We start from the raw sequence: 23,815 nt of genomic DNA, 5'->3' as shown, positions 1-23,815 counted from the left end.
ATGACGATAATTAAAGTGAGTAAAATAATGACAATAAATAAAATGACAGTAAATAAAATTGCGAGTAATAAAATGACAGTAAATAAAGATACGATGAGAAATACAATAAAAGAATTATGCTTATTTAAACTTCCGTAATCATGATGTTTGACGTGTTGATTTTAATTTATTACCATGGGTTAATTATCCTTTGTCCTGGTTTATTTGATACGTCTATCTGGTTTTTGTCCATAATAGTCCATCGGTCATAAATATAAAGTGCGAGTATCCTCGTCAAATGACCCTTATACCCGAAGTCAAATATTCCAACTGATTAAGGATTTAAACTGTGACGCAGTTATCACTTCTGTCAACAATTACACCAGTTATCACTGTATGTAATCCACCCCTGTTTTAATTAGTTTATGAATATTAATTCATCCACTTGATCAGAATGAATAATCAATTACCCAACCCAATTGATTAATTAAATGATTATAACAGATTTCATATGAACGTCACTAAATAGGACAACCATAATCATTATTAATTATTAGGTTAATTAATTTGAATATAGGTTCGACAGACTCCAATGAGTTGTCACTCAATTAGACAATACCCCCATCTATTAATAGTCAATAGTCCAATTTCCACAAGTGTCGGTCTTTTGTCCAAACTCCAATTATGGTACAAAGCCCAATTACCCAATTTTAGTAATTAGCCCAACATCATGATTACTTCGTTTTAAATAAGCATAATAATAACTTAGTTACGAGACATTAAATTAAAAAGGAAAAACATAGCTTACAGTGGTTAAAAATAGCGTAGCGTTACACGGACAGAGTTCTGACTTAAAACCCGTAATTAATTTGTACCATAACTTAACTAAATCATAATTAAAATTATTATTAAAATTAAAATTAATATTATAAATATATATATATTTATGTTACATATAAACGAGAGAGAGAGATTGAATTTTTGGGATAAAAAAGGTACCTAAACTGAACGAAAACATTGCCTTTTATAGGCAAATTATAAATTTGAATTTTCATTTATGACCCCTGAACTATGCTCAATTAACAACTTTTTATTATTTAATATTATTCTTATTATGAATTATTTAAATATTATATTTTATTCTTGTGCATAGTTGACTCGTAATTTTTACACCGTTGCGTCGAGCGTTGAGAGTTGACTCATGTCCCGGTTCCGGATTTTCGAACGTCCTTTCGTACTATTTTATATCGTGTACTTTGCGTTTTGTAACTCGTACTCTTGTCATTTTTAGACGTTCTTCATCAATAATTTGAACCTTTTTAATTGTATCTTGTACATTTGAGCTTTTTGGACCTTTCCGTCTTCAATTCGTCGTTTTCGCCTTTTGTCTTCGCACTTATTTGATATAAACGATTATTACTTGAAAATGGAACAATTGCAACTAAAATCTTGTCTTTCTTGGGGAATAATGCTATGAAATATATGTTCCTTTTTAGCCTTATCAATACAAGCTAGGTCTTTGTTGATTGAAAGTGTTGTTTTGAGTTGGTTGGTTATTCGAACCTTGTTGGTTGTACGAGTTATTGTTGGGTCCATTTGGATTGTAAAGAACGTTTTGATTTCGATTGAAGTTTGGCCTTGGCGGTTGATAATTATTTTGATAATTATTTCCCAGCCTTTGGTTCATGTAGGAGACATTCTCACGTTATTCTATCGTTTGCTCAATGTGGCAATCTTTCGTTAAGTGTGGTCCACCGCATTGCTCACAACCGATTCGTATTGGGTGAGTATCTTTAGTCATCTTTTCCATTCGTCTCTCGAAAGCATCTATTTTTGCGGAAACAGAATCAAAGTCATGGCTAGAATCGGCTCTAGCCGCTTTAGATGAACGAAAAATATATTTTTCTTGGTGCCACTCATGTAAGTGGGATGCTGTGTTATCAATAATCTTGTGAGCTTCAGTAGCGGTTTTCTTCATAATGGAACCACCAGCTGATGTGTCGATGTCTTTTTGTGTAGCAACATCGCATCCTTGGTAGAATATTTGTACTATTTGATAAGTGTCTAAACCGTGTTGAGGACATCCTCTCAACAACTTTCCGAATATTATCCATGTAGTGACCCGAACTTTTCTATGTTTATATATATTAATTGAGATTGATATTTACATGATTAAATATTTTCAACATGTTAAGCAATCAAACTTGTTAAGACTTGATTAATTGAAATATGTTTCATATAGACAATTGACCACCCAAGTTGACCGGCAATTCACGAACATTAAAACTTGTAAAAACGACATGACGATATATATATGGATATACATATGGTTAACATGAGATTATGATAAGTAAGTATCTCCATAAGTATATTAACAATGAGTTATATACATATAAACAAGACTACTAACTTAAGGATTTCGGAACGAGACATATATGTAACGATTATCGTTGTAACGACATTTAAATGTATATATATCATATTAAGATATATTAATATATCATAATATCATGATAATATAATAATTTAACATCTCATTAGATATAATAAACAATGGGTTAACAACATTAATTGAGATCGTTAACTTAAAGGTTTCAAAACAACACTTACATGTAACGACTAACGATGACTTAACGACTCAGTTAAAATGTATATACATGTAGTGTATTTAGATGTATTAAAATACTTTTGGAAGACTTCAAGACATATATCAAAACACTCATACTTAACGAAAATGGTTACAGTTACTTTCCCATTCTTTTCTTTCATCAAGAATTCTAGTCGTATTCTTACCCGTATTATACACAGCTTCAAAACGTACTTACTATGGGTATATACCAATATGAACTAGCATGGGATTCCACTCTTGATTATGTCATGTATGACTAATCAATTTTAACTTCTACCATGAGCTAGTCAACTAACTAGAACTCCTTTTAACCCCACTCACCACTCACCAATTACCACTCATCATTCACTTCATTTCACTTCCAATTCTCTTTCTAATTCTCTCTCAACACACACACACACACTATTATGAACGTATTTTTCTAGTAGTTAATCATCATCTTCATCAAAAATCACTTCAAGAATCAAGCTATAATCATCATAGGAAGAACACTTCAAAAATCCCTTCAAGTTTACTAATTTACTTCCAAGCTTTCTAATCCATTCCAAGTAATCATCTAAGATCATGAAACCTTTGTTATATATAGTAGGTTATCTTTCTTATTCAAGGTAATATTTATATTCAAACTTTGATTCAATTTCTATAACTATAAACTATCTTAATTCGAGTAAAAATCTTACTTGAACTTGTTTTTGTGTCATGATCCTACTTCAAGAACTTTCAAGCCATCCAAGATCCTTTGAAGCTAGATCATTTCTTGTCACTTCCAGTAGGTTTACCTACTAAACTTGAGGTAGTAATGATGTTCATAACATCATTCAATTCATATATATAAAACTATCTTATTCGAAGGTTTAAACTCGTAATCACTAGAACATAGTTTAGTTAATTCTAAACTTGTTCGCAAACAAAAGTTAATCCTTCTAACTTGACTTTTAAAATTAACTAAACACATGTTCTATATCTATATGATATGCTAACTTAATGATTTAAAACTTGGAAACACGAAAAACACCGTAAAACCGGATTTACGCCGTCGTAGTAACACCGCGGGCTGTTTTGAGTTAGTTAATTAAAAACTATGATAAACTTTGATTTAAAAGTTGTTATTCTGAGAAAATGATTTTTATTATGAACATGAAACTATATCCAAAAATTATGGTTAAACTCAAAGTGGAAGTATGTTTTCTAAAATGGTCATCTAGACGTCGTTCTTTCGACTGAAATGACTACCTTTACAAAAACGACTTGTAACTTACTTTTCCGACTATAAACCTATACTTTTTCTGTTTAGATTCATAAAATAGAGTTCAATATGAAACCATAGCAATTTGATTCACTCAAAACGGATTTAAAATGAAGAAGTTATGGGTAAAACAAGATTGGATAATTTTTCTCATTTTAGCTACGTGAAAATTGGTAACAAATCTATTCCAACCATAACTTAATCAACTTGTATTGTATATTATGTAATCTTGAGATACCATAGACACGTATACAATGTTTCGACCTATCATGTCGACACATCTATATATATTTCGGAACAACCATAGACACTCTATATGTGAATGTTGGAGTTAGCTATACAGGGTTGAGGTTGATTCCAAAATATATATAGTTTGAGTTGTGATCAATACTGAGATACGTATACACTGGGTCGTGGATTGATTCAAGATAATATTTATCGATTTATTTCTATACATCTAACTGTGGACAACTAGTTGTAGGTTATTAACGAGGACAGCTGACTTAATAAACTTAAAACATCAAAATATATTAAAAGTGTTGTAAATATATTTTGAACATACTTTGATATATATGTATATATTGTTATAGGTTCGTGAATCAACCAGTGGCCAAGTCTTACTTCCCGACGAAGTAAAAATCTGTGAAAGTGAGTTATAGTCCCACTTTTAAAATCTAATATTTTTGGGATGAGAATACATGCAGGTTTTATAAATGATTTACAAAATAGACACAAGTACGTGAAACTACATTCTATGGTTGAATTATCGAAATCGAATATGCCCCTTTTTATTAAGTCTGGTAATCTAAGAATTAGGGAACAGACACCCTAATTGACGCGAATCCTAAAGATAGATCTATTGGGCCTAACAAACCCCATCCAAAGTACCGGATGCTTTAGTACTTTGAAATTTATATCATATCCGAAGGGTGTCCCGGAATGATGGGGATATTCTTATATATGCATCTTGTTAATGTCGGTTACCAGGTGTTCACCATATGAATGATTTTTATCTCTATGTATGGGATGTGTATTGAAATATGAAATCTTGTGGTCTATTGTTACGATTTGATATATATATGTTAAACCTATAACTCACCAACATTTTTATTGACGTTTTAAGCATGTTTATTCTCAGGTGATTATTAAGAGCTTCCGCTGTCGCATACTTAAATAAGGACGAGATTTGGAGTCCATGCTTGTATGATATTGTGTAAAAACTGCATTCAAGAAACTTATTTTGTTGTAACATATTTGTATTGTAAACCATTATGTAATGGTCGTGTGTAAACAGGATATTTTAGATTATCATTATTTGATAATCTACGTAAAGCTTTTTAAACCTTTATTGATGAAATAAAGGTTATGGTTTGTTTTAAAATGAATGCAGTCTTTGAAAAACGTCTCATATAGAGGTCAAAACCTCGCAACAAAATCAATTAATATGGAACGTTTTTAATCAATAAGAACGAGACATTTCAGTTGGTATCCGAGCGTTGGTCTTAGAGAACCAGAATTTTGCATTAGTGTGTCTTATCGAGTTTGTTAGGATGCATTAGTGAGTCTGGACTTCGACCGTGTTTACTTGAAAAATGATTGCTTAACAAACTTTGTTGGAAACTATATATTTTTAACATGTGAATATTATGTGATATATTAATCTCTTAACGCGTTTGATATTATGTGATAGATGTCTACCTCTAGAACAAGTCCCATTGACTCACCTAATAATAATGAAGAGTCAAATATAAATTGGAATGATTCGTGGACTGATTCACAAGTTCCCGAAGAGGAACCGGAAGAAGAGTCGGAACCGGAAGAAGAATCGAAACCGGAAGAAGAATCGGAACCGGATGAAGAAATAGAACCGGTGGGGGAAATAATAAAACGGTTAAGTAAAAGAAAATTCTCAACCAACCGACCAAGGTTAATTATGGTCAATAGTGTTTCCGCCAAGAAAGCAAAATATTGGGAGGATTACCAATTCTCCGATGAATCGGATTCCGACGAGAATTCCGATGATGTTATAGAAATTACCCCAACTGAATTTAAAAAGGCAAAAGAAAATAATAAGGGAAAGGGCATAAAAATAGAGAAATCTAATTCCAACCCCGATGAACTTTATATGTATCGTCAACCCCCGAAGTCCTTAAGTTGTAACAATGACCCGGGAACCTCTAAACCACCAGGTTTTTCTAAACCAATGTGGAAAACGACGGCTCGTATTAGGGGAACATCATATATCCCTAGAAACTTGGCAAAACGAACCAAAACCGAAGAAGAAGAAACAAGCGAGTCGGAATAAGATAGTTGTATTCGTGTGGTGTAATATATGTAATATAGTGTGCTTATGCTTTATGATATATGTAAAAAAATTGCTTGTATTAATAAGTATTTTTTTATGAATCTAACTCTTGTTCTATTTTACAGTATAAAAACACAAAATGGATAGACAACCCAATATTTTAAGAGACCTACCCGGAGACATGATTGATGAAATCTTGTCTAGAGTCGGTCAGAATTCTTCGGCACAACTATTTAAGGCGAGATCAGTTTGTAAGATATTCGAAGAACGTTCCAAGAATGCCTTGATTTATAAAAGGCTTTCGTTTGAAAGATGGGGGATATCACATTGGAAAATCCATAAGTTACGATGTGTTTACTTTGACGCATATATTGCGGGGAACCCAAATGCTATTTTACGCAATGGGTTAAGAAATTATTTTGACTCAATATATCCGAATATTGGACTTCGTGATTTAGAAAAAGCGGCTAACATGCAACATAAAGAAGCATGTTATGCTTACGGATTAGTAATGTTCGCTTCTCACCAAAGTGAGAACAAGAACATCGGGCTACAACTATTAAACAAAATGTTCCCACAAGTGACGGAGTCGGTAATTGGGGTAAGAAATGAGGTTTTTAGATTGTTACGGGACTGTTGGACATTACGTAACCCTCGTCCCTTTGACGACGTTACAACACGCTGTCTTATCAACGGCCATAACGGTTATGTTCCACAAGACCAAGGATGGGAAGTAATCCTAGTAAAACCAGAATGCATGACTTGTTTCTGGACGTATGAATTACGTGTCTTTAGTGCCTTTGCTGAACGACTTGTGTACTAGCTAGAATTATCTTCACAACCATCTTGTATCAAATTTATTATGTGCTATATTTCATGCTATATGTAAAATAAGCGGTATTGTAAGTTTGTAAAATATTGTGTAAAAGTTTGAACGCGAAATATTATTATAATCAGTTTTTCATATAGAATTGTAGTAGTTGAATTGTATATTAGCTACTAAGTATGAACTTAACGGGTAGGTACTACCCGAATTTAAACTTATAAAATGCTAATATGAAGAAAAAGCTTTTATAAATGAGTTCATATTATGCTACGAAATACTATTAACTACTCTTAATATTCTGTATGATTAACTTGTTCCATTTGACTATTTTGAAGGAAATGGCACCGACTACTCGACACACCGTGAATATGAATGAAGAGGAATTCCGTACTTTTCTAGCTTCAAACATAGCCGTAGTACAGGCTGCGCTACATACCAACAATAACCTTGGATCTAGCAGTACAAGAAATCGTGTAGGATGCACCTACAAAGAATTCACTGCCTGCAAACCTTTGGAATTTGATGGAACCGAAGGACCGATCGGATTGAAACGGTGGACCGAGAAGGTCGAATCGGTGTTTTCCATAAGTAAGTGTACTGAAGAGGACAAAGTGAAGTACGCTACGCATACCTTCACAGGTTCTGCGTTAACATGGTGGAATACCTATCTAGAGCAAGTGGGACAAGACGATGCGTACGCACTACCGTGGTCAGTATTCAAGCACTTGATGAACGAGAAGTACCGTCCCAGAACCGAGGTCAATAAGCTCAAGACAGAACTTAGAGGGTTACGAACCCAAGGATTTGATATTACCACGTACGAAAGACGATTCACAGAATTGTGCCTATTGTGTCCGGGAGCATTCGAAGATGAGGAAGAGAAGATCGACGCGTTTGTGAAAGGATTACCGGAAAGAATCCAAGAAGATATAAGTTCACACGAGCCCACCTCCATACAACAGGCATGTAGAATGGCTCACAAACTAGTGAACCAGATTGAAGAAAGAATTAAAGAACAGACTGCTGAAGAGGCCAATGTGAAGCAAGTCAAAAGAAAGTGGGAGGAAAACGGTGATAAGAATCACCAATACAACAACAACAGTAATTACAACAATAATCGCAACAATTATCCCAACAATCGCAACATCAATCGCAACTACAACAAACGGCCCAACAACAACAACAACAACAACAACAACTACAATAATCATCCCAACAACAATAATAACCGCAACAACAACAACAATCAGAAGCAGCTATGCCAAAGGTGTGAAAAGTATCACTTGGGGTTCTGCACCAAATTTTGCAACAAGTGTAAAAGAAATGGTCATAGCGCGGCGAAGTGTGAGGTCTACGGACCAGGGGTTAATAGAACGAAAGGAACAAATGGTATCGGAACGAGTAATGGCGGAGCAAGTAGTGTCGGAGCAAGTTATGCCAATGTAGTTTGTTATAAATGTGGAAAACCGGGCCACATTATTAGAAATTTCCCGAACCAGGAGAACATGAATGGACAAGGCCGCGGAAGAGTTTTCAATATTAATGCGGCAGAGGCACAGGAAGACCCGGAGCTTGTTACGGGTACGTTTCTTATTGACAATAAATCTGCTTACGTTTTATTTGATTCGGGTGCGGATAGAAGCTATATGAGTAGAGATTTTTGTGCTAAATTAAGTTGTCCATTGACGCCTTTGGATAGTAAATTTTTACTCGAATTAGCAAATAGTAAATTAATTTCAGCAGATAATATATGTCAGAATCGAGAAATTAAACTGGTTAGCGAAACATTTAAGATTGATTTGATACCAGTAGAGTTAGGGAGTTTTGATGTGATAATCGGTATGGACTGGTTGAAAGAAGTGAAAGCAGAGATTGTTTGTTACAAAAATGCAATTCGCATTATACGAGAAAAAGGAAAACCCTTAATGGTGTACGGAGAAAAGGGCAACACGAAGCTACATCTTATTAGTAATTTGAAGGCACAAAAACTAATAAGAAAAGGTTGCTATGCTGTTCTAGCACACGTCGAGAAAGTACAAACTGAAGAAAAGAGCATCAATGATGTTCCCATTGCAAAAGAATTTCCCGATGTATTTCCGAAAGAATTACCGGGATTACCCCCACATCGATCCGTTGAATTTCAAATAGATCTTGTACCAGGAGCTGCACCAATAGCTCGTGCTCCTTACAGACTCGCACCCAGCGAGATGAAAGAACTACAAAGCCAATTACAAGAACTTTTAGAGCGTGGTTTCATTCGACCAAGCACATCACCGTGGGGAGCTCCTGTTTTGTTTATCAAGAAGAAAGATGGTACATTCAGGTTGTGTATCGACTACCGAGAGTTGAACAAATTTACCATCAAGAACCGCTACCCACTACCGAGAATCGATGACTTATTTGATCAACTACAAGGCTCGTCTGTTTATTTAAAGATTGACTTACGTTCCGGGTATCATCAAATGCGGGTGAAAGAAGATGATATTCCAAAGACTGCTTTCAGAACACGTTACGGTCATTACGAGTTTATGGTCATGAAGTTTGGTTTAACTAATGCACCAGCTGTGTTCATGGACCTTATGAACCGAGTGTGTGGACCATACCTTGACAAGTTTGTCATTGTTTTCATTGATGACATACTTATTTACTCAAAGAATGACCAAGAACACGGTGAACATTTGAGAAAGGTGTTAGAAGTATTGAGGAAGGAAGAATTGTACGCTAAGTTTTCAAAGTGTGCATTTTGGTTGGAAGAAGTTCAATTCCTCGGTCACATAGTGAACAAAGAAGGTATTAAGGTGGATCCGGCAAAGATAGAAACTGTTGAAAAGTGGGAAACCCCGAAAACTCCGAAACACATACGCCAGTTTTTAGGACTAGCTGGTTACTACAGAAGGTTCATCCATGACTTTTCCAGAATAGCAAAACTCTTGACTGCATTAACGCATAAAGGGAAGAAATTTGAATGGAATGATAAACAAGAGAAAGCGTTTCAGTTATTGAAGAAAAAGCTAACTACGGCACCTATATTGTCATTGCCTGAAGGGAATGATGATTTTGTGATTTATTGTGATGCATCAAAGCAAGGTCTCGGTTGTGTATTAATGCAACGAACGAAGATGATTGCTTATGCGTCTAGACAATTGAAGATTCACGAACAAAATTATACGACGCATGATTTGGAATTAGGCGCGGTTGTTTTTGCATTAAAGACTTGGAGGCACTACTTATATGGGGTCAAAAGTATTATATATACCGACCACAAAAGTCTTCAACACATATTTAATCAGAAACAACTGAATATGAGGCAGCGTAGGTGGATTGAATTATTGAATGATTACGACTTTGAGATTCGTTACCACCCGGGGAAGGTAAATGTGGTAGCCGATGCCTGGAGCAGGAAGGACAGAGAACCCATTCGAGTAAAATCTATGAATATAATGATTCATAATAACATTACTACTCAAATAAAGGAGGCGCAACAAGGAGTTTTAAAAGAGGGAAATTTAAAGGATGAAATACCCAAAGGATCAGAGAAGCATCTTAATATTCGGGAAGACAGAACCCGGTATAGGGTTGAAAGGATTTGGGTACCAAAATTTGGAGATATGAGAGAAATGGTACTTAGAGAAGCTCATAAAACCAGATACTCAATACATCCTGGAACGGGGAAGATGTACAAGGATCTCAAGAAACATTTTTGGTGGCCGGGTATGAAAGCCGATGTTGCTAAATACGTAGGAGAATGTTTGACGTGTTCTAAGGTCAAAGCTGAGCATCAGAAACCATCAGGTCTACTTCAACAACCCGAAATCCCGGAATGGAAATGGGAAAACATTACCATGGATTTCATCACTAAATTGCCAAGGACTGCAAGTGGTTTTGATACTATTTGGGTAATAGTTGATCGTCTCACTAAATCAGCACACTTCCTACTAATAAGAGAAGATGACAAGATGGAGAAGTTAGCACGACTGTATTTGAAGGAAGTCGTCTCCAGACATGGAATACCAATCTCTATTATCTCTGATAGGGATGGCAGATTTATTTCAAGATTCTGGCAGACATTACAGCAAGCATTAGGAACTCGTCTAGACATGAGTACTGCCTATCATCCACAAACTGATGGTCAGAGCGAAAGGACGATACAAACGCTTGAATACATGCTACGAGCATTTGTTATTGATTTCGGAAACAGTTGGGATCGACATCTACCGTTAGCAGAATTTTTTTACAACAACAGCTACCATTCAAGCATTGAGATGGCGCCGTTTGAAGCACTTTATGGTAGAAAGTGCAGGTCTCTGATTTGTTGGAGTGAAGTGGGGGATAGACAGATTACGGGTCCGGAGATTATACAAGAAACTACCGAGAAGATCATCCAAATTCAACAACGGTTGAAAACCGCCCAAAGTCGACAAAAGAGCTACGCTGACATTAAAAGAAAAGATATAGAATTTGAAATTGGAGAGATGGTCATGCTTAAAGTTGCACCTTGGAAAGGCGTTGTTCGATTTGGTAAACGAGAGAAATTAAATCCAAGGTATATTGGACCATTCAAGATTATTGATCGTGTCGGACCAGTAGCTTACCGACTTGAGTTACCTCAACAACTCGTGGCTGTACATAACACTTTCCACGTCTCGAATTTGAAGAAATGTTTTGCTAAAGAAGATCTCACTATTCCGTTAGATGTAATCCAAATCAACGAAAAACTTCAATTCATCGAAGAACCCGTCGAAATAATGGATCGTGAGGTTAAAAGACTTAAGCAAAACAAGATACCAATTGTTAAGGTTCGATGGAATGCTCGTAGAGGACCCGAGTTCACCTGGGAGCATGAAGATCAGATGAAGAAGAAATACCCGCATCTATTTCCAGAAGATTCGTCAACACCTTCAACAGCTTAAAATTTCAGGACGAAATTTATTTAACGGGTAGGTACTGTTGTGACCCGAACTTTTCCATGTTTATATATATTAATTGAGATTGATATTTACATGATTAAATGTTTCCAACATGTTAAGCAATCAAACTTGTTAAGACTTGATTAATTGAAATATGTTTCATATAGACAATTGACCACCCAAGTTGACCGGCGATTCACGAACATTAAAACTTGTAAAAACGACATGACGATATATATATGGATATACATATGGTTAACATGAGATTATGATAAGTAAGTATCTCCATAAGTATATTAACAATGAGTTATATACATATAAACAAGACTACTAACTTAAGGATTTCGGAACGAGACATATATGTAACGATTATCGTTGTAACGACATTTAAATGTATATATATCATATTAAGATATATTAATATATCATAATATCATGATAATATAATAATTTAACATCTCATTAGATATAATAAACAATGGGTTAACAACATTAATTGAGATCGTTAACTTAAAGGTTTCAAAACAACACTTACACGTAACGACTAACGATGACTTAACGACTCAGTTAAAATGTATATACATGTAGTGTATTTAGATGTATTAAAATACTTTTGGAAGACTTCAAGACATATATCAAAACACTCATACTTAACGAAAATGGTTACAGTTACTTTCCCATTCTTTTCTTTCATCAAGAATTCTAGTCGTATTCTTACCCGTATTATACACAGCTTCAAAACGTACTTACTATGGGTATATACCAATAGGAACTAGCATGGGATTCCACTCTTGATTATGTCATGTATGACTAATCAATTTTAACTTCTACCATGAGCTAGTCAACTAACTAGAACTCCTTTTAACCCCACTCACCACTCACCAATTACCACTCATCATTCACTCCATTTCACTTCCAATTCTCTTTCTAATTCTCTCTCAACACACACACACACACACTATTATGAAAGTATTTTTCCAGTAGTTAATCATCATCTTCATCAAAAATCACTTCAAGAATCAAGCTATAATCATCATAGGAAGAACACTTCAAAAATCCCTTCAAGTTTACTAATTTACTTCCAAGCTTTCTAATCCATTCCAAGTAATCATCTAAGATCAAGAACCTTTGTTATATATAGTAGGTTATCTTTCTTATTCAAGGTAATATTCATATTCAAACTTTGATTCAATTTCTATAACTATAAACTATCTTAATTCGAGTAAAAATCTTACTTGAACTTGTTTTTGTGTCATGATCCTACTTCAAGAACTTTCAAGCCATCCAAGATCCTTTGAAGCTAGATCATTTCTTGTCACTTCCAGTAGGTTTACCTACTAAAATTGAGGTAGTAATGATGTTCATAACATCATTCGATTCATATATATAAAACTATCTTATTCGAAGGTTTAAACTCGTAATCACTAGAACATAGTTTAGTTAATTCTAAACTTGTTCGCAAACAAAAGTTAATCCTTCTAACTTGACTTTTAAAATTAACTAAACACATGTTCTATATCTATATGATATGCTAACTTAATGATTTAAAACTTGGAAACACGAAAAACACCGTAAAACCGGATTTACGCCGTCGTAGTAACACCGCTGGCTGTTTTGGGTTAGTTAATTAAAAACTATGATAAACTTTGATTTAAAAGTTGTTATTCTGAGAAAATTATTTTTATTATGAACATGAAACTATATCCAAAAATTATGGTTAAACTCAAAGTGGAAGTATGTTTTCTAAAATGGTCATCTAGACGTCGTTCTTTCGACTGAAATGACTACCTTTACAAAAACGACTTGTAACTTATTTTTCCGACTATAAACCTATCCTTTTTCTGTTTATATTCATAAAATAGAGTTCAATATGAAACCATAGCAATTTGATTCACTCAAAACGGATTTAAAATGAAGAAGTTATGGGTAAAACAAGATTGGATAATTTTTCTCATTTTAGCTACGTGAAAATTGGTAACAAATCTATTCCAACCATAACTTAATCAACTTGTATTGTATATTATGTAATCTTGAGATACCATAGACACGTATACAATGTTTCGACCTATCATGTCGACACATCTATATATATTTCGGAACAACCATAGATACTCTATATGTGAATGTTGGAGTTAGCTATACAGGGTTGAGGTTGATTCCAAAATATATATAGTTTGAGTTGTGATCAATACTGAGATACGTATACACTGTGTCGTGGATTGATTCAAGATAATATTTATCGATTTATTTCTGTACATCTAACTGTGGACAACTAGTTGTAGGTTATTAACGAGGACAGCTGACTTAATAAACTTAAAACATCAAAATATATTAAAAGTGTTGTAAATATATTTTGAACATACTTTGATATATATGTATATATTGTTATAGGTTCGTGAATCAACCAGTGGCCAAGTCTTACTTCCCGATGAAGTAAAAATCTGTGAAAGTGAGTTATAGTCCCACTTTTAAAATCTAATATTTTTGGGATGAGAATACATGCAGGTTTTATAAATGATTTACAAAATAGACACAAGTACGTGAAACTACATTCTATGGTTGAATTATCGAAATCGAATATGCCCCTTTTTATTAAGTCTGGTAATCTAAGAATTAGGGAACAGACAGCCTAATTGACGCGAATCCTAAAGATAGATCTATTGGGCCTAACAAACCCCATCCAAAGTACCGGATGCTTTAGTACTTTGAAATTTATATCATATCCGAAGGGTGTCCCGGAATGATGGGGATATTCTTATATATGCATCTTGTTAATGTCGGTTACCAGGTGTTCACCATATGAATGATTTTTATCTCTATGTATGGGATGTGTATTGAAATATGAAATCTTGTGGTCTATTGTTACGATTTGATATATATAGGTTAAACCTATAACTCACTAACATTTTTGTTGACGTTTTAAGCATGTTTATTCTCAGGTGATTATTAAGAGCTTCCGCTGTCGTATACTTAAATAAGGACGAGATTTGGAGTCCATGCTTGTATGATATTGTGTAAAAACTGCATTCAAGAAACTTATTTTGTTGTAACATATTTGTATTGTAAACCATTATGTAATGGTCGTGTGTAAACAGGATATTTTAGATTATCATTATTTGATAATCTACGTAAAGCTTTTTAAACCTTTATTGATGAAATAAAGGTTATGGTTTGTTTTAAAATGAATGCAGTCTTTGAAAAACGTCTCATATAGAGGTCAAAACCTCGCAACGAAATCAATTAATATGGAACGTTTTTAATCAATAAGAACGGGACATTTCAATCCACGCCTCATATAATGTTTCATTTGGCTTTTGCGCGAACGTAACAATTTCTCCTTGAAGTCTCACGGCTTTAGATGCCGGAAAGAATCTTTTAAGAAATTTCTCAACTAAGACATTCCATGTGTCAATCGCTCCTTCAGGTAACGATTATAACCAATCTTTGGCTTCTCCCTTTAAAGTCCAGGAAAACAACATGAGATAGATCTGTTCATCCTCAACTTCTCTGATTTTGAATAGAGTACAGATCCTATTAAAGGTTTGAAGATGTTTGTTTGGATCTTCTTTTGGCGTACCTCTATATTGGCATTGATTAGTTACCATGTGTAGGATTTGTCCTTTGATTTCATAATCTGGCGCATTAACATCTGGCTTAATAATGGCGTGACCTTGGCCCGTGCGTGTGGCTCTCATTCGGTCTTCCATACTTTGAGGTTCCGTTACTTCCATAATTGAATTTGTTGAATACGAATCACTAGAAGATTCCGATTTAACGGTTTTTGGTTCAGGAGGAATGATTATTGGTTCAGGATCTTGGAATTGTCCTTGAATATCCTCCGAGTTCTCAATTGTGAAGTCGGGTTCAAAAAATGAATTATCGGAAATTTTAGTTGGAGAACTTGTTCGACTAGATGATGATTCTAAAGAAAAATTAACGGCGACAATATTAGCTAGATGTCTTGATCGAGTTACAGGTGGTGAACGTATGAAAGGTGGTGAACGTTTTGCTCGGTGCATTCACTGAATATCCTATTAGTTATAAAAAAAAATTATATAAGTTATCAAATTAATAGACTTTTCTGATTTTTGCCCACGTTTCGAATAGCCAATAGATGCAGCAGGTAGCCAGGACCCTTTAAATCGGAAGCCCACAACTCGCCACTAACAAATCCAACTATTACTACGAACCAGAAAATTTGGATGTCTATCAATTTAATTGCTTACAATAATTTTTCGTCGAAATTTTAAAGTAAAAATCTATGTCCTAAAAACTAGAGCGTAGAAATGAAAAAGAAAAAGAAGCGCGTCGAAAAATAAGAAGTCGAAAAATAAACGTCGAGAGAAAAGCGTTGAAACTTAAAAGTCTAAAAATTAAATCTAAAAAGTTGCGCCTAAAGGTATTAAAGCTTAAAAGGAATTCTAAACAGAAAACGACAATTACTTAAAAAGCACTAAAATCTTAAAACGGCGTCGCAAAATTCTAAAGCACCTAAATCTTAATCTAAAGAAAAAAGCATTTAAGGAATTTTACGGCTAAGCTTAAAAATCTAGAAATATACAATAACTATGACAAAATACTAAGTTTAAAACTAATTACGAACGATAAATGTACAAATATTTAAAAATATACAATTTATAGAAAGAGACAAAAAAATGATAAAATTACTTATTTTTATAAAAATATTATTTTTATATTATTATTTTATAAAAGTACTAATCTATATAATTAATAATAATAATTAAACTTAAATTTACAATTTAAATATAAAAACTTAGAATTAAAAACTAATTAATATACTTAAACCCTAAATAATAATAATAATTAAATCTTAACCCTGAATAATATAATTAATTATAATTAAACCTTAATCCGTATTAATTACGCGTACTAGGTTGTCAGTCAGATCACCTCATGCGTTTGCATGAGTTTTGGGCATTGGGCTCATGCGATCGCATGGCCCAGTAAACCAGAAATGTTTCGGGCTACTAAACTGACTCAGCCCAGTCCATTTTATCTATTTTTATTTTAATTTTTTTATTTGATTTATAATTTTATAAAATAAATAATAAAGAAATATTTATTAAAATAAACTTATTTTTTTAAGAACTAAAAAAAATACTTTTATACTTTATATAAAATATATTTTCTTTTTAAACACTTAAATATATAAATATATATTTTTTTTAATTTTTAATATTTAAAACTTATAAAAATATCTTTTTACAAAAATAGTTTAATTTTTTTTTTTAGAATATATCGTTTCGCTTTGGGCTCCCAGGCAGCAGCGCCAAAAACTTGATGTGTGCAGCGGTGTATACGAAATACTTATATTTTTATTAAGAAATACTACGAAATACGATACAATTTTACACAAGTTATTTATTTATTTATAGAATGGATATACCTAAACCTTGCTACAACACTTATAGGCAGTGTACCTAATCGTAGAGTAGTGTAGTTTTTAGTAAGTCCGGTTCGTTCCACATGGAGCTAGTGATTACGTACTATATTTTTAACAACTTACATTTATATAAAATATATATAATTATATATAGTAATATTATTATAAAAGGAGGTTTTTACCGTTTAATGACCGGTTTGTCGATTTTATATTTTAAGCGTAAAGATAAATGACGATAATATAAATGACAGAATTTAAATTGCGATAAAGTAAATTGCAGTAATTAAAATGACAGTAAATAAAGGTACGATGAAATATGAAATAAAAGTATTATGCTTATTTAAACTTCCGTAATCATGATGTTTGACATTTTGATTATAATTTATTACCCTGGGTTAATTGTCCTTTATCCTGGATTATTTGATACCTATTTGGTTTTTGTCCATAATAGTCCATCGGTCATAATTATAAAATGCTCGTCAAATTAACCTTATTCCCGAAGTCAAATATTCCAACTAATTAGGGATTTAAACTGTAACAAGGTTTTAATACTTTGTTAATAATTACACCAGGTTATCGACTGCATGTAATCCAAGGTTTTAATACTTTGTTAACAATTACACCAATTACCCTTGTATGTAATCCACCCATGTTTTAATTAGTCCATGATATATTAATTTATCCACTTGGCCAAAATGAATAATCACTTACCCAATCCAATTGATTAATTAAATGATTGTAAACGATGTCATATAAACGTCACTAAATAGGACATTCGTAATCAATTTAATAATTATTAGATTAACTAATTTGAAGATAGGTTCGACAGGTTCCAATGAGTTGTCATTCAATTAGACAATACCCCCTACCTATTAATAGTCAATAGTCCAATGTTCACAAGTGTCGGTCTTTTGTCCAAACCCGAATTATGGTACAAAATCCAATAACCCCATCTTAATATTTAGCCCAACATCACGATTACTTCGGCTCAAATAAGCATAATAGTAACTTAGTTACGAGACATTAATTTAAAAAGGAAGAACATAGCTTATAGTGATTATTTATCGCGTAGCGTTACACGGACAGAATTTCGACTTAAAACCCGTAAAACATTTCTTACAATAACTCAACTAAACCATAACTTTATTATTAAAATTAACTTAAATTAAAATTATAATATAAATATATTTATGTTTACAGAAGAAGGAATGAAAAGAGTGTGTTTCAGCTCGTCCAAATTCGTGGTATTTATAGGACCTGACCTGAGTTTTTGCTTCATGCGATCGCATGACATTCATGCTTCCTGGCCATGCGATCGCATGGCCAGCCTGTACTAAGATATTTTGCAATTCAAACGTAGGCTGCTGAGTTTATTTAATATATAATATAATATATATAATTTTATAAAATTATATATATATATATATATATATATATATATATATATATATATATATATATATTCTTGTGCCTAGTTGACTCGTAATTTTAGGTCCGTTGACTCGCGCGTTGATGCTCGGTTCATGTCTCGGTTTCGGATTTTCGAACGTCTTTTCGTACGCTTTGAAATCTTGTACTTTGCGTTTCACGGCTTGTACTCTTGTAATTTTTAGACGTTAATTATCAATAAATGGAACCACTTGGAGTTTAACTTGTACATTTGAGCTTTTTGGTCATTTGCGTCTTCAAATAGTCGTTTTTTTCTTTTGTCTTCGCACTTATTTATTTAAACGAATATTACTTGAAAATAGAACAATTGCAACTGAAAACTTTACATATTGGAAGGATATTGCGCCTAAATATATGTTCATTTGGAGCACTATCAAATATAGTTCGCTCCATGTGGCTATTTAAGCACAAGTTTAATGCAGATGGTAATTTGAGTAGGTACAAGGCACAAGTTTACTACTAGGGTTTCACATGTATTTGTATTTATATATCAGACGGTATCTATGCTAGCCTCAACAATTCAATAATACAATCACTATTCCCTTTGTAACAAACAAAACCCGAACATAACCATGTGATTTTAATTGAAGATATCACTCTCAGTAGAGGAATTGAACTAAAATATGGTCTTATAAGATTGAAGATAGTGGTAAATTAGTTTCCATGTTTAAATTCAAAGTATTAGTTACAGCTTTTAAAAAAAAGTTAGTTGCATATATTATTTTATTTTATGTTTATACGGAGTAATAAATAATAATAAAAATTAAATTTATATTTTCACCAAATATTGAATTGAGTGGAATGGAATGGAATGTATGAGTTATAGATATGGAAAACATATGTTCAAGTTCAAGTTTAATCAATATCAATAGTCTAAACTCTGACGTAAAGTACTCGTAGTAAATAATGAATTTTTTTTGAAATAGTAATTTTTGGAACACCATTTACAGAACTAGAAATTTTGAAATGAGTTTTACAAATCTAGTAAAACCGGTATTTGAAACACCGAGTTGCCACTTTTCACCCCAAACCGGTGTTTCAAATGCCGGTTTGGGTACACTTTTCTCTGATGGTCTCATGATCAGATGCTTTTATGCCACCCGTTGCCACCCCCTGTTGTTGAATGTTTGACCAGATGATAAAAATACACAAACTAGCGTTTGAAAAGCCGGTTTGGTGTGAAAAATTACAACCCGGTGTTTCAAACACCGGTTTTACTAGATTTGTAAAACTCATTTCAAAATTTCTAGTTCTGTAAATAGTGTCCCAAAAATTACTATTTCAAAAAAAATTCAGTAAATAATTCCATCTGATCCTAAAACAAATTTATTAAAGGTATTGGACTAAATCAAGAGTTTTACGATAGTTCAAGGACTGTTGTTGTAACTTATCATTCTATAAAGATAAGTTCAATAAAACTCCTCCTGTCCTTCACTTGTGATCAAACCGACTTAACATTCGTCTGCTCGGATTTGTCCGTACTTATTTAGGGTTTCTTCTGTCCTGCTCTTTTCATTCAAAACCCTAATCACCGGCCAGGTATAATTATAATTTTAGATATAAGTATTGCTAAAGATCTTATCTTGATATTAATCAGCTGATAAATTTGGGTTTTCTTTGCCTATTTTAGGGTTCTCTTCTGTAGACCGATTAAATCTTTGTCTGTGGGTGCTATTCGTTTTCGTACCTATAAGTGACTATGCAATCTTTGATTTCTGTATTGGATACTTTATTAGGTTTTATGTTTATGATTACTTGATTCCGTTATTCTCTATGTATTACTGATTATGCAGTCTTTGACATCTTTATCGGTAATTAGAACATATAAAGGTATTGAGCTCCTAATAAGAATACTATCTTTGAATGATACTCCGTATTGTTCATAAGAACACATATCATCACGGGTTGTATGTTTCAGTACGTTTCTCAGTTTTTGTGATTTTGAAATTTTCATAAGATACATATGAGTTGTATGTTTTGGCTTTCAGGATGGTTACTGCATGTGTTAATTTTTTAAAGATTGTTTCTTGGTGTCCGACTCTGTTAGGTTTGATTAGTTATTAACATTTCTATATGTTGCAAATATGCAAGTAACTTGGTGTTTGTTATAGTATGAAGTGAACATACATCTTAAATTATACTTACCATAGTGGTCTTCTAACAATTTGTCTAGTTTGTAAATGGTATACCGTATACACAATTTGACAATATGACTACATGCATGGCCGGTCCCGGGAATTTAAGGGCCTAGAACGAGGTGGGGAAAAGGCCCTTACTCCATAACGAATAATATAAACTATCTAAAAAAGGCCATTTCGGCCTTGCTAGAATACTAGTGGACTTTGATTTCAATTTTTGGGCATTTTGTTGTTGTTTTTGGGGCTATTGTGCTTTGTCTTCGCTACTTCAGTTGTGTTTCCCTAGTTCTTCTGCTTTTCAAATCTTTGATTATATCTGTATATATAAAAAAATTGGGCTCCTAAAAGTCATCCTGGGCCCTGAGCGGTCGATCACTTTGTTCTCCCTCCCGGCCTCCCCTGACTACATGGTTGCGCAGGATAAATGAGCAATTAGAATATTTCACTGTTTAATCATTGGTGATGTGGTATCATAGTTTTTGTAGACTAGTAAAAGACTTTGTGTTAACTCATGGTGAGCACTTTGCACCCAATGCATCAAGCTACGTTTTTCATTTATTATTTATCAAATTGTTCAGTGTAAGGAGAAGATATTTAGGTGGGTCTTGGTTTATAGTTACTTCTCTTATCACACGTGGCAGCTGGCATCAGCTCATAGACATGTTATTTTATGGATGCTATCTGTTTGTGTACTTATAGGCGTGTGTATACTGTTCTGCAATTCATATCGAGTTAAATGTTATATTTTATAATCTATAACCTATTTTAGCACAAATGTAAATGTAATACTACAAGGTTAAACTCTTGGTATGCTGCGTATCTCCCTATTACCCTTCTGTAATTGGATCTCATGTTTGTCTTCAGTGTCTTACTGTTCTATATTTGTATGTTTCGACCAGATCTGAGCGACAATTATATCAAGGGAAGTTTTGGTTGTCGTTCCACTTTACCAGCTAATTTTCATGTCTGAACTCGACCTTCAGATCCCTTCCGCTTTTGGTAAGTTCTTTCTTTTATTTAAATTGCTAATAGAAAAAAAAAAATTCAGAAAATTTAAGGATCTTTCTTTACATTCTTTTAGTTTAAGAGATGCTTGAGCTTTCGATCTACTTATTATAATTGTTAACGCTATACTTCATCCTGTTTGTTAGACCCATTTGCTGAAGCTAGTACTGAGGACTCTGGTGCTGGGTCAAAAGAGTACGTTCATATTCGTGTTCAACAGCGAAATGGCCGGAAAAGTTTGACAACCGTCCAAGGTTTGAGAAAAGATTATAGTTACAATAAAATTCTCAAGGACCTCAAGAAGGAATTCTGCTGCAATGGCACCCTTTTTCAGGACCCTGAACTAGGCCAGGTTTCTATCATGTCCATTTCGTGCTCTTAATGACGTTTGCAGCTCTTAAATCTGTTTTTCTCACATTATTTATATTGTTATAAAGGTCATCCAGCTTCAAGGTGATCAGAGAAAGAACGTATCTAGCTTTCTTACACAGGTAATTTTTCACTATTTGTTTCAACATTCAAAACTTGACCTTTTAAAGTTTTAAACAAACTGAGTTCTAGAGTTATAGATGAGGCCATGTTTAGACTACCTGTTAGAGGTGGCTAAGTATGGCGATCAGGTTGGTTAGAGGTGAGGTTGAGTTGGCCCAACAAACTTTCTATCCATTCTACAAAGATTATAGTCAATGTGTTAAATTATGGCAACGATAACTATGTTATTACAATAACCATAAAATGCACTTTATGGTTATCTAGGATTTATGCTATAAAATGGACTTCGCCGACTTTTACACGTTCTTTTAGATACATTTTTGTTTTCCCCTATATAACCTGTTAAAGAACACGTCACAAATTGACCCATTTGTTAGTAAATGGGTGAGAGCTATAAAATGTGACAATACTGCAGTACATGTGTTAGTAATATATGTCTCGATGCTCGGAACTGCTGCATGATTTTGTTTTCCAAATGTAATTTAGTCTGTCGTCGTTTCTTACAGGCAGGAATAGTGAAGAAGGAAAACATCAAGATTCATGGATTTTAAGCTGCCTGCTAGATGGCACACAATGTGTGCTAAGTCAATGGTTTACACATATCAAGTATCTAAATGTGTTGTCTTTGGTGTAGTTGGGTTGTGATTAAGTTCTGTTTGTCATCTTAGTTGCCTAGTAGCGGTTAAGTGATGAGAAGATTATGAAAATGTTTCTGTGTATTGACGTTTGACATAATAATCAGTGAACAACTGAAACCATCCTTGTTGCCTATTGTTCTTGTTGCATTTGTTATGTATTCAAATCTGGTTTCGAGAAATCTGGATTCTGAGTGGATAAAAAAAAGTGTGTTTGCTACTAAAAAAAATGTAGTGGACTAGTGGGGTTGTAAAATGGACAACAACAATAACAAAACACAATACCACAAAAGTGGTGTATGAGGGAGTTGAGATGTATACAATCCTTTCCCTATTCGAGAATAAAGACAAGTCATTTCTTCAGTCAGAGTGAAAACACACTTAAAAGGAGAGAAGGTCACTCCTCTCTATTCGACGGATTGCTTTCGAGTGAACCTCCAGCCAATAAGTAGGAAATTTTTTAAAAAAAATAAAATAAAATTGAGAGGTAAAATCAATATATTCATGGGTTTTAAATCCTGTCTGAAATTTAATTTATGCTCTAAGAGTCAATCAAGTCGCCAATTAATCGAAGCTTACTGTCGACTATAATTAGTGGGCTCCGACTAACCAGTAACCACTATAGGTGCGGCCTGGTTTATTTGACAGTCTCTTTCACTTTGGGTTTGAGCCCGTGATATATGCATTTAAAATACTGAACAGATAATTAGAATTGAAAAATGAACGGTAACAAAACGTTTTATACATAAATACTAAAATGGTATTTGAATATATAACAAGTTTTGGGAGCTGCGGTCCAA

General features: G+C 33.5%; 1 protein-coding gene across 1 annotated transcript; it reads left to right on the top strand.

Annotated features, from left to right (window-relative positions):
- The first annotated feature begins 20,156 nt into the window (after window positions 1-20,156).
- On the top strand, window positions 20,157-23,149 carry LOC139885974 (protein translation factor SUI1 homolog). Its single transcript, XM_071869720.1, has 5 exons — window positions 20,157-20,284; window positions 21,783-21,882; window positions 22,035-22,240; window positions 22,326-22,379; window positions 22,887-23,149. Exons 2-5 carry the CDS (start codon window positions 21,846-21,848, stop codon window positions 22,929-22,931), a joined length of 342 nt encoding a protein of 113 aa, XP_071725821.1. The 5' UTR covers window positions 20,157-20,284; window positions 21,783-21,845; the 3' UTR covers window positions 22,932-23,149.
- The last annotated feature ends 666 nt before the right edge of the window (window positions 23,150-23,815 follow it).

This window comes from Rutidosis leptorrhynchoides, chromosome 1 (genome assembly GCF_046630445.1).
Source record: "Rutidosis leptorrhynchoides isolate AG116_Rl617_1_P2 chromosome 1, CSIRO_AGI_Rlap_v1, whole genome shotgun sequence".
NCBI lineage: Eukaryota > Viridiplantae > Streptophyta > Magnoliopsida > Asterales > Asteraceae > Rutidosis > Rutidosis leptorrhynchoides.
The sequence above is the reverse complement of the archived record's forward strand: the minus strand, read 5'-3'. Positions and strand labels throughout refer to the sequence as shown.

Coding starts and splice junctions, on each gene's coding strand:
- LOC139885974 (XM_071869720.1), top strand. CDS start 21,846: ATGTCTGAACTCGACCTTCAGATCCCTTCCGCTTTTG. Junction 22,241..22,325: donor AGGACCCTGAACTAGGCCAG/GTTTCTATCATG, acceptor ATTGTTATAAAG/GTCATCCAGCTTCAAGGTGA. Junction 22,380..22,886: donor TATCTAGCTTTCTTACACAG/GTAATTTTTCAC, acceptor CGTTTCTTACAG/GCAGGAATAGTGAAGAAGGA.